Source organism: Pecten maximus, chromosome 14, assembly GCF_902652985.1.
Source record: "Pecten maximus chromosome 14, xPecMax1.1, whole genome shotgun sequence".
In the NCBI taxonomy this organism is placed as follows: Eukaryota; Metazoa; Mollusca; class Bivalvia; order Pectinida; family Pectinidae; genus Pecten; species Pecten maximus.
Genome location: NC_047028.1, coordinates 28570340 through 28583087, shown reverse-complemented (window position 1 = coordinate 28583087; position 12748 = coordinate 28570340). Strand labels below are relative to the sequence as shown.

At 34.1% G+C, this 12748-nt stretch overlaps 1 protein-coding gene across 5 annotated transcripts; it reads left to right on the top strand.

Annotated features, from left to right (window-relative positions):
- The first annotated feature begins 76 nt into the window (after positions 1-76).
- On the top strand, positions 77-9643 carry LOC117342123 (probable signal peptidase complex subunit 2). Of its 5 annotated transcripts, XM_033904128.1 has the most exons (7): positions 143-166; positions 2487-2558; positions 4093-4116; positions 6485-6568; positions 6967-7127; positions 7660-7794; positions 8470-9643. In XM_033904128.1, the coding sequence occupies exons 1-7, from the start codon at positions 158-160 to the stop codon at positions 8651-8653; spliced, it is 669 nt and encodes a 222-aa protein (XP_033760019.1). In that variant the 5' UTR covers positions 143-157; the 3' UTR covers positions 8654-9643. The 5 variants fall into 5 exon arrangements, with proteins under 5 accessions (XP_033760020.1, XP_033760021.1, XP_033760022.1 ...); XM_033904129.1 differs by lacking the exon at positions 2487-2558 and having other exon boundaries at positions 77-166; XM_033904130.1 differs by lacking the exon at positions 2487-2558 and having other exon boundaries at positions 85-160.
- The last annotated feature ends 3105 nt before the right edge of the window (positions 9644-12748 follow it).

Below are 12748 nucleotides of genomic sequence, written 5' to 3'. Positions count from 1 at the left end.
CATATTTAAAATTCATGATAAACCATCCAAAATCATTGTTTTGGAGCAGTACATGCTTATAAATGATTTTGGTATTGAGATTAATAGAACGTGTACTTCCGGTTTTTGGTTCGGCATCTGTTGCGAAAAGCAAGTAAAGACACCAGACGCAGAAAAAATGGCACAGGTATGCTAACATCCATATTGATGATTTTTGTCGGTTAATCTGTCAGAGTCAATTGTGTTGCCTATCTAAATATTTAAGAAAATTGGTGGCAACACATTTAAAAGTACCTTGGGCAACCCATCCATATGTCATTACAATATGTGACAAACCGGTATTCAACACAGGGAAATATATAGACGACTGTGTTTACTGTACTATACTAACTGTATACGTAGTCAGTGTAATTCAAAGCATAAAAAACACAGAAATGTGGTTGCTGTCATTTTTTTCACATTTTACAACGAAAAGCTCACGTGTTGTTATGTTGAACTGTTGAAGTCTGGTGCGAGTTTGCCGACCCGCCCTCCCTCACTCCCCTCCACAAGTTAAGTTTATTTCCAATACAGGATTAGATATTCCTCTTCACTGGACTCAAAACCACACAATACAACTACATCATGATATAAAACATAAATCATCAAATATTCACAGGTGATATTTGAAGTAATATATTGTTCAGTATTGACAGTTCAACTCAATAATTGTGGACTATATATGTCTTGATTTTCCCAAAATTTATCCAGTCTGTTTTTAAAAGCAGTTATTATTATAAATGTAACAGTTTTCGTATAGTGGATAGTTTTCCTCAGGTCCTACGATTGGGTTCTGTGTGTGCTATACTGTACACCTGTATGTATCTCCAGCATGACATGGCAAAGACAATCAACAAGTACGTTGATAGATTCAACTTAGATAATTATTTACACAACTGGAATTTAAACAGTACACCCAACAATACAAGGCCTACAATACAATTACAAGTAACTCGCATACCGCACTCTCTCATACACGGAACAAGAACCCCCAACTAGGGCTATAGTTGTTTCCCTAAACAGAGACGACGGACAAAGGGACATAACTGGGATAGACGACGGACACATAGTATAGACGACAGTAATTTAGAAAAGTACATTAAATGCCGGTATCTGGTGATTCTAGGTCAGTTCCTCTCTAAACTTCAGCTGGGAATCAGCAGATACCGATGATAACCTAACACAGAAACATAAATTTAGTGACCCAGGCCAAATAGGGATATAATTTAAACTAACTTACTGGAATATGTTGCGCCACACAGGGTCTCAGTACCTGACCAGTTCCTTGGTCAAAACTTTAGCCAGAACTGGTGAGAACCCCACGAAACAAAATATATGCATCCCAGTAGCCCCTCCCCTAGTCTGTATTTCCCCATGCTACACACGTAGCCAACTACCCGAACCGGCTACACATACCTCGTTACTAAATATAACTAGTGGAAAAACCCTACGTCACCAACGCTAGGTGGCGCTACCTGCTACTACCCAACATGGCAGCCTAGCCAACAGATGGTCACGGAGGTTAAAATCCAAACAAACCCAATCCTACTACAAAAGTAATAATGTCAAAAGCTCTTGTGGAAACAGTTTTTTGAATGTCCTCTTGCACTCTGTTTGGTGGACACCTTGGACCACAGTTTTATGGAGGTGCAGCATTCTTTGTTGTAAAATCCACTTATCATTTTATGAACTTCAATCATGTCTCCTCGCAACCTCGACCCCTATAATTGTCAACACTGACAGAGGGGATCGTTGCTCAATAATAAGAGAGGAAGATGAAGCACCTATGATAATGTGGGTGATATCAATTTATATATATGTCATATATTTTTATCTAAATCCACACCCTGTGATGTCACATGAAAAGGGTCTCTACTAGTGCAGTATTGCTCATCTGTCAAGGCACGCTTATTTTACAAATTGTACCCTATATATACAGTCATGAGTTTATAAGCTGGGTCCTGTCTGAGCTACATATATGAGCCCCTTAGTTAATGTTATAAGCCAAATAAATATGGAGAATAAAGGACTTGGCTTATACCATGCTCAACCCAATAAGCACACAATGCACTTTCAAAAACACAAAAGGGATGCACCTAATAAAACTTTCTTGTGAAATCTGGGTGGATCTTTTTTTGCATCTGTATAATGTACATATCTTTAGCAAAAGCAATTGATCCAGATTAGTCATCAAATACTGAAGTTAGGATATAAAAGACTGAATATTATATTATATTGGCAGATCATCGAGGTAAAGGAACTTTTATAGTTTAATTTGATAATACATTTTTGACATTGACCGTTGACCATCTTTGATGTTCACAAATTGATAAAGTTAGTAATTGATAGATGAATGATCAACAAAAGATTAGAGATACAATTATAGGCAATGTTTTTTTTTTTTTTTTTTGCTATATTGATATAAATTTGTTCTAAAATATCACAATCAGAAAACCCTTTTTTTTCAGGCGCTTCCATTCATTCCGGCCTTAGTCCAACAACTGCTTTGGATCTTTTACGGAAGATTAGTTTATTACTTGGTATCTATAGTTTAAATAATGTGTGATTTGTTTGCAGTCTCTTATGTTATGTAGTGCTCTTCAATTAAATTACATTTTATTGTGTTTTGCATTTGCTAAAAATCTGAAATCATATATATCCCTGCAGTCCCAGTGGAATTGATTAATAACTGCTTAATATATACAGGTACTTAAAATAACAGAGAATACTGATAAAAAATATTGGATTTAATAAAGAATATCTAAGTTAAGAAATTTTCCTTAAATTTTGTAATGTTTTCCTATGGAAAATTTTAAGAGGTAAGCTTATATATAAATTAAGGTATACACAAGTTTCTAATGATTAAAGTTAAGGAATATCGATGAAATGAAAATGTCATGCAAATCTGTCAAATCCAAAAAAATTGTCTTGTGTACTTTTAATTTTATTAAAAAATCCCAGTGGATATCTTCAAGTAAACAAATTGAAAAATATGCTGTGATTTTAATGCTTGAATTGTATTTTCTCATTGACTGCCTATTTGTAGTGACATAATATACACATCAACCACCAGCTTTTTGATTGTTGAGACTAGTAATGTCATTTTAGAAGGTTTATTTTCGGTGTGATCAAAATCTTTGGAGAAGGTGTAATTTTACGATACAAATTAAAAAAGAAAACCTTGTGTAATATACCTGTACCAGTTAATTATATAATCATGCGTATCAAGATTGACTTTGGATGAAATTTGGTTGCAGAATAGTGACTAAGTAGAACACATCAGATAAAACAGGACCACATATACCTATCCTTTCCTCATTTCATCATGATGAATCAACTTGTCACCGATTTTAGAAAAATGTTTTTTGAAGACTGGACCACAAAAATAGCAAAAAACATATTTCTGCTTTTAAACGGTTAAACTGTCTTTGTGTCGTTGACAAAGTCTGATCTAATCCTTTGTGATTTTATGATATTACAAGCTTACTTTAAATTGATGTTTTGTTTTCTTTGTTGAATAAGCCAAAATATATATTTGTCATGACCAATTCCTTATGTGATATATACTGTAATAGTATTCATGCTTGAAACATAATGTCAGAACTCGAGCATCATGCATCCACCACAGTGATGCCGCTTTTCAAAAACACAAGGTCAGTGAAGAGTTTTTAGACAACATGATCCACTATACATGTAGTATACCATTCTTGGCCCATCAGATGTCACCAAGCTATCACTATATATATACCATTTACTGACAGAGTGAAAGGAAGGGAAGTAACTCTGTTAAATCAGAAGGCCTATGTATATATATATCCAGTTAGTATATACTAAAAGCTGAAAAGTAACAGTAGTCATCAATTCTGGAAATAAATCATGTTGTGGCAATATCAAATGTTATGTATTTAAGCCTTCCTTTCTTTCAAGCAATAATCAATTATCGATTATTGTCTGATAATTGATGGAAAATATTGCACGATTCCCAGCACAAAATAAACATGGATATATATATATATGGTGTCTACTCCCTATTATGTTAATCTTGTATAATCATTTGTTTGTTTCATTTCACAGAAGAAAGAGTCAGAAGAACCTGGGGTTAGTGGTTAAAATGTCTTCGCATGTTTATGGGTTCTTTATATATATATAATTTGGTGATGGAAATACTGTTAATGGATCTGGGAATTCAGACAAAACATTTATCATCTTTGGTGACATTGAGTCACCAAGGGTATATATAGCATCCCATGTACATTGTCATTGCTCAAGCAACTTTTAATCAAATTTAGTGAAGTATGAGAATACCTCGGATGAATTTATGTTTCAGAGTACATGATGGTGCAAAGGTCAAGGACAAGGTCACTGTTACTATTTCTAGAATTCTTTGTCAGCGCTCTAGTGACTTCATTTTTGAACAAAATTTAATCAAACTTAGTATGAGAATATGTTGAACAGGTTCATGTTTTAATTTTAGGGCACCTACTCAAGGTCAAAAACAAGGACACTGTATTGTTACTAGTTGTATTTATAGAAAATCATTGTCGACATTGGTTCTAGCTCTTGCGACTTTAAATTGTTATTTAATGTATATTTAAATCAAACTTCATCTAATTATATAAAGGTCAGGTATGAGAACACCTCCATCTTTTAAGGTCAAGAACAAGGTCATTGTCACTACATTGTGTGATGTATTTATAGAAAATCTTTGTCAGTTCTCTAGTGAATTAGTACATTTATGGTCAAGTAGCTATATAGGCGATTACCTTGAATGACTTAATATGTTTTACATTGCAAAGATCAAGGAAAAGTTCACTGTTACAATTTATATATATATATATTTCTTACTGCAGGTTATTTCAGTAGGTTTGCTAGGGGGTTTGTATTGCTTGTGGTGCCTTGTATATATGCACCTTTGTTATAATGCCACATTGGGGCATTGTAATAAGGCACAGACACCGGTACCAGGTACACTATATCAAAATGAAGGGCTTTATTGGGTATATCAGGGAACCAGTATACATTGGTACCACTGGTTACCCTCCTCATACCCATTGATAGACACTGAGGATTATCTAAGAGTGTCTTCAGTTATACCAAATATATTTCATGAGTGGGGCTAATATTTCAGTATCAAAATATTTAGTATATTACTTAAGATACTGTTAGATATTCTGTTTATTACATTTTTAAATCAAAATCTACTGGAGCAGCTTTAAAATTCTCCCATTGCCATCTGTAAGCAGTGTTTTAATTGGACAATCAGAAAAAGTAATATTTTTCACTTGTGAAAACATCACTTTTATAGATTGAATGATTTTTGATATTTCACTGTGGTTAAAATGTAATAAAATTCCATACATTGATTATACTGTATATAATTATACTATAGTGCGCCCTAGTGCCATACCCATCATAATGACCCATCCATACATTGTAATGACTGTATATTCATACCCGAGTACTATTCCCCATACCCAATAATTAAGGCCCTTCCTTAAGTTGTACTCTGTGTGCTTGTGAATGAAGGTTGCAAAACAGTATCTAAATTACTAGTCTTAATATACAATATATTGAAATAACATAGGTTTTTAATAGATAAAAAATACACAGGTTTCTATTATAATGCCATCCCTGTATCTTTATAAAAAGTTGTAGTTGAACTTCCACCATGGTGCAGCGTTCATCTTCCGTCGGTAGTCAGTCAAAATTTCCCTCTGCTTTAGAAATACAGGATTTGATTAACCTGTGATTTTAACCGTTGTTGGGGGAGGCAGCTCCAAACGGAGCTAAATATTTGTTATATAATAAGTTAAGTTAATTAAATGAGAGAATTTCGCTATGATTATACTGAAATATCCAGGTGAGCGATGCAGGCCCCCTGGGCCTTTTGCATATTGTTTTTGCATGTACACGTTTTGTTAGTTACCCCAGTATAATTACTGTTGACAAACATTTCATGAAATATATTTTTTGAGTCTGGAATAAAATGTGAAAAGTTCATATGATTTCTCACAACAAAAAAGATCAAAGTCACATTTCAACACAAGAGTTATGGTATGTGGTCAGACACAGTAACAGTCAAGTATATATGTGGCTACAATTTCTTCTCTTAGAATAATGGTTGAATATTATGTATGTGTTCATGCATGTATATATCTTAATCTCAATATTAAATGCATATGTTAAATATACAAATTAAGTTTTCACAAATTTTTAAGATACATGTAGTTTTATCAATTTTAAAGATTGCATGTGATGAATTGGCTAATTCATATAAATATCTTGAAAGACATATAATAGCCAAGAATACTCAGAATGTGTAAGATAACTTTGTTACACATGTACAATGTATCATTGTAATAACTGCCAATTATATATATATATAAACATGGAACACCTTAATATCAGAGGGAACACTGAAAACGTGATCTTAGTTTCTGAGAGCTGAGATGTTGGTTTGTTGCAGTGGTCACCGGACGATAAGCCAGTGAAGATTGACAAGTGGGACACGGCAGCTTTAAAGAATGCGTTAGACGACGGAGCAAAGAAGGTATATGGCTTTATATGTTTCGTCTCATTACAATGCAAAGATCATATATATGTGTATTACAGGATTTTAACACTACCATTTGGTCAGGTGACCACAGCATGTAAATGAGTGACCAGCATTTAGATTTGTTTATCTTGTATATTGTTAAAATTGTTACTTGAATGAAAATGTACCGTAACATTATTTGTGCATGCATGATATCATTTAAATTACAAGTCCCGAAAATAATTTGTAATATTTGTGGTGGATATCATCTGAAATCAAATGTAAAGTAAAATTTATGCATACTTCATCACTTAAATACAACGTTAAGAAGAACTTTCTCAAATGTTTAACATTTTAATTATTATTGTAAGAAACGAAGAATTGAATTCCTTGTAATGATTATTTTACGACAGGTTATACTGGAAGGCTTTAGGCTGAAGGAATCACACACCCTGTTTGATCTGCGTCTGCTGATCTGCTCTGTGGCTGTTGGATTCTCATTCTTTGCCCTGCTGTGGGATTACATCAAACCATTCCCAGAATCTCGACCCGTCCTCATCATCTGTGTCCTGTCGTATCCTTTTTGTTCCATCCATCTATGAATTCCACAGGGCTGTAATTATAATAGCAGACGTAAAACCCGTTAAAATAAAATGATAAAGAAGAATAAATAAATGAATTCTGAAAATATATGTTGTAGTTGTCTCCCTTTGGCCAAAGCTTCAGTGCCTAGTATCTTGTCTACTGAATCCTGTTAAATAACCGACAACATGTATTTATTTGAAAGTAAATTTGACACTTTACAATTTATAAATAAATTTATTGGTTGCTCTACAAAATAATGATTCCTGCCTAAGAATAGAAAGCAAATTAAGGCATAGTCATGAGAATGATTTGATTTGTTAGTAAACCAAGTTTTTTTTCCTGATTTATAAAATGTGCACACATGACTTGAGTTAAGCTACACTTACACTGATGGGTGCATGGTTCTAATAATTTGCCATTTATCTTATTTTATTAATATATGGCAAACTCTAAAATTGAAGGGGAAAAGGGAAGAAAAAACTATGGCATATTTTTTTTACATCAAACCTTAACTGTACCAGATACTTTGTATTGATGGGCGTGCTGACAGTTTACACAACGTACATAGAGCAAGGTATATTCCTAGTGGCGTTGGATAAAGACGAAGCTGGGCTAGAACCTGACGATGTGTGGGAACTCTCATCTAATCTGAAAAAGTAAGTCACTGGCTATATATATATACCCTCAAAGTTCTCTTCTCACTCAAGGGCGACACGTACCCAACATTGGATAATGAATGGGGACTGTCTTGATAAAAATGCAAATTCCGTTTGAATTTGGTGATGATTTAGAACGGTAATCTACATCAAAGTTAAGTTGCATGATTTTCTACATTCGAAATTCAAGGGTTTCATTATTGATAAGTTATAGTTCATATTTTGTGCATGGACACAACACTTGAAATATCAAGGATGAAATCATTGATAATGAAGGTCTCCAAATTTGTGACATTTTTCAAATTCAAGGGATTAAGTTCATGATTTTGTTATCTTGTGTAGAGGTCGTATGTGAATGGAAGTCAAGAAATTTCAAGGATAAATTCAACTTCTCAAATTATTTGGAACTGTCTTCTGAATCAAAATAAAGTCTCCATTCTTATCAATAAATGATCAGAAATCTGTTGCCTGAGACATGAAGTACGAAATTATGAAATTCATTTTGTAATTGAAAATGTTTGTAGGTGTTAAAGTTTTACACTTGTTCATTATTACACTTTATGTAATGGACGATGACAAGAGAGTAGGATTTATTATAAGGTGTACATTTTTATATGTCTTTGTTAACTGTTATTGATATTCGATTTCATTGTCATTATTTTAATATATTTTCAGATATGATGACCAGTATCATCTCCAGATTTCTGTCAAACCTGGCACCACAAAAATTTCTCGTTCCATGGACTTCACGAAAAGTGTTGGCGAATTCTTTGATGATACTGGCAAATTTGACTACAACAGCTTTGAGCCTGAAGTCAGAATCCTAAAAGCAAAGCTATCAGAAAGCCACAAGGATTGATTTTGCGCTGCTGCTTCTTGAATGTATAATTTCGTGGAGGAAAGCATCAATTTTCTCTGTCAAAAACAGCTTCCTTCATTGAGACTGAATCAGAGAGTGACAAATTAGCAGAGACTCATTTATGTACAAGAAACCCACAGAAAAATCTTGTTGACATTATTTCAGAATTTGGTATCATATCTGTGAATTTTAGAGCGATGGTTTCTTTGGCTAGTCATATGGAGTATTGTATATATGGACAACTCATCTTCATAAGTGCTTGAAAAGTCATCAACTTTGATGAAATATTTAATTTGATAACTTTTTGTTAAATTTATCTATGAAAAATGGTTGCTCACAAATTCCCTGACCCATGGGTCTTTGGGTCCACATGATGTGAACATTTCAAAGAACAGGGAGCAAAGTGTAAGAAATAATAGATAGGCCAATTTTGTTCTTGATAAAGGCCTTATATCCAATCTTTAAGATAGCCATAGGGGGTTTGTTCTGAATTTAAGATTGGAAAATCTTACGCATTTTGATACACAGCAAATTTGTGGGTTGAGAATTTGCCAAGTTCCTGTGTTGAAATATGCCTGCTTTCTACCTAGACTTGAAGCAGTACTGTTTTGCAAATATTGAGCTTAAATTGTCATAACTTGGCATGACATGATATTGTATTAAATTTGAAAAAAAAAGGAATCATTGTGATGATTTTTTTTCTCTAGCAGAAATATTTATAATTAAGTCTAAAACATATTGAATCTTTGAGTAGTGGTTTCCAAGAGAACCTACCCAACATGGTGTTGGTTTGGACCAAATACATGTAACAGCAAGTTTTAAACTATTTTGTGGAATTATGTGCTTCAAGTGTATTACATGTAATGAATGAATGAAACTGTTGTCATGTGACTATGTATGGATGAATATGGTTGATGGGATAATTGTATAGGCCAAATGGCTGAGTGACTTTGTTTTGTATTTTACATTAAACTCTTGGTGTATTGATAATACTGTTGTTCTTTTCATTTATTTGACATCCTCGCTTTCACCAAAACAGGAGATATTAATTTGGATTTGTACGGCCGTCTGCCAGTCTGCCATGCAATTACTGCAACAAATGTTAACAGATTTTCTTGAAACTTGGTAACAAGGTTTAAAAGCTTAAGAGCTCGGCCGAGTTTGATTGCCACTTTTGCCAGGTCCTGCACAGCAAATTCAGTCAATCAGCTGTTGTTTTGCCTGAACCAAGTCCCTGAAGAAAATGTGTTTCTTAGGTTTGTAGCTATTTCCTAAGGAAATAATACATGAAATGAGTACTTTCTATATATCAGAATAAATAGTAGGGTCTTGAGATTTTGAAAATCAAAAATATACACTCCTGGTATAAATAAAAAGATGTAGGGTTCCAGGTGTAAAAAGGGGAATTTCCCAGGTGGGGGCCTCCCCATTCCACTGTAAATATCAGGGTTACCATCTTCCAAGTACTGGTGTGCTGTTATATAATATTTAACCTATCCAATAACATCATTGTTCTGGTAGGGAAATCTTCAAACTTTAATTTGATATAAATTTCACAACATTTGAACTTCAAATGAACGATTGAGGGAGGGGATGGAGTCATTGGTAATAAAATATAGTCCCCTTCATTAACCGAAGTCGTTTCTATGAAATGACGAACATTTTTTAATAGTTTTTCTTGAAACTTGATAAATAGGTTAAATGCTTTAAAGACTCAACCAAGTTTGGTAGCCACTTTTGCCTGACTTCACTTGACAGAGTTATGAACCCTTCATTAACTTAATGCTATCTTCTGCAGTTTCCCTGAAATAGCTGAAACAGTTGTTAATAGATTTTCTTTAAACTTCATAATGTTAAATGCCTTAAGGGCTAGGCCATGTTCGATTGCCATTTTTCGGATTTTATTTGGCAGAGTAAAGGTTCCTTGATTAACAAAAAAAATAGGTTTTCATGCAATAACTCCCACAAATATTATCATCAAACTTCGTAACAGAGTTGTCGTCCTTTGATTAATGAAAAATAGTGTTATTTGCTGTTAAATATTTTCTCAAAGTCTTCAAAATTAGGAACAGGATTCAATGTATTAAGAGCTCAGCCAGATTTGTGAAAAGGGTTTGGTAATCGCAGATGAGATGAGAAGTCTTGCAAAATCAGTTTACTTTATCCCATAATACCTGTTCAATAAAACATCTCACTTCTGTATAAAGCTTCACTTTTATCTTCGAGTTTCAAGCAACACTTACAATATAATAACATGTTTACTCCTACTCTCAAAAAGCAGGGGGTATTAATTCCACGAACTTGTTTGTTTGATTTTACTGTGTACTAACAGAATGCCTCTTCATTTCAATATGAGAGTAATCTACTCGGAATAAGTTTATTAGTTTGAATAAAAATGTAGTCTGTCATTCCATCATGCTTGGACTCCATAAGATGACTCGGGATCCTTTTGGTAAAATTTAACACATTTGACCCCTTTGAATGTGGGTCAAGGTCATTTATTCATCCATACTTCTTCGACAATACCATGACTGGATCCTTTTAGCTATTCGAGAAAACAAAATATATCAAACAATTTTAAACACATTTGACCCCTTTGAAAGTGGGTCAAGGTCACTTGTCCCACCATACTTCTTGCCCAATATCATGACTCTTGGGCCTTTTGGTTATTGAAAATAAGTTGTTGAAGTAATCTATCACATAAAATTGGTGACTTGAAACTAAACTGAACCTAGGCGTTTTGGTTATATAGAAACAGTCATCTAAAGATGTTAAAGACTCATTTGACCCCTGTGACCTTGGAAGTTAACTACACTATACAGATGAAACACTTTGGATATTGCAAAATCTAAAAAAAACCTCTCAATCTCCGCATAAGCAAAGATCATTTTAATATTTCAATCATACTTCTTTAGCAACTTAGTTTGTCATTCGGTAAATGTTGCCCGTTTACCAAATTTATTATTTTAGTTAATACTGTTTCTTCAGCGTTGCGTCACTCTCGTTCGGTATATGATAAAAGCATCATAGAGTGTTCGATGTATGTTGATTTTTTTCTGAACTTTTACATAGTTTGAATTTATTTGTTGACATCATCTTTTCATTTTCATTCAACTCCAGAATTAAATCTACTGTGTATAAAATAACTCAATTTGACATTGAGATTAAGCAATTTCTCGCCAGCGACGCGGAAGCGAGACTATGGGTGATTTTTTTCGATGGCGACGGCGTCCTCGTTACCGTCAACATTTCACTTTGAAGTTTTGTATTTAGATTAGTTGCATAAAAATAAAAAATAGAATATCATCAAGAACTATGATCCAGTGAGGCTGGAAATTACGGATGCTGGGAATCTGGAGTTTTGTATTTAATAGCTGGCCATGGTGTTCTCACACAGTATCGGCGAACTTTTGTATTTAATAGCTGGTGTTCTCACACAGTATCGGCGAACGTTTGTATTTAATAGCTGGTGTTCTCACACAGTATCGGCGAACGTTTGTATTTAATAGCTGGCCATGGTGTTCTCACAAAGTATCGGCGAACGTTTGTATTTAATAGCTGGTGTTCTCACACAGTATCGGCGAACTTTTGTATTTAATAGCTGGTGTTCTCACAAAGTATCGGCGAACTTTTGTATTTAATAGCTGGTGTTCTCACACAGTATCGGCGAACTTTTGTATTTAATAGCTGGTGTTCTCACAAAGTATCGGCGAACGTTTGTATTTAATAGCTGGTGTTCTCACACAGTATCGGCGAACTTTTGTATTTAGTAGCTGGTGTTCTCACAAAGTATCGGCGAACTTTCGTATTTAATAGCTGGTGTTCTCACAAAGTATCGGCGAACTTTTGTATTTAATAGCTGGCCATGGTGTTCTCACAAAGTATCGGCGAACTTTTGTATTTAATAGCTGGTGTTCTCACAAAGTATCGGCGAACTTTTGTATTTAATAGCTGGTGTTCTCACACAGTATCGGCGAACTTTTGTATTTAATAGCTGGTGTTCTCACAAAGTATCGGCGAACGTTTGTATTTAATAGCTGGTGTTCTCACACAGTATCGGTGAACTTTTGTATGTAATAGCTGGAGTTCTCGCAC

Excerpts from the sequence above, each read along its gene's own strand:
- LOC117342123 (XM_033904128.1), top strand. Across the intron at positions 6,569-6,966 it reads TAGACGACGGAGCAAAGAAG|GTTATACTGGAAGGCTTTAG; the intron begins GTATATGGCTTT and ends ATTTTACGACAG. Across the intron at positions 7,795-8,469 it reads CTCTCATCTAATCTGAAAAA|ATATGATGACCAGTATCATC; the intron begins GTAAGTCACTGG and ends ATATATTTTCAG.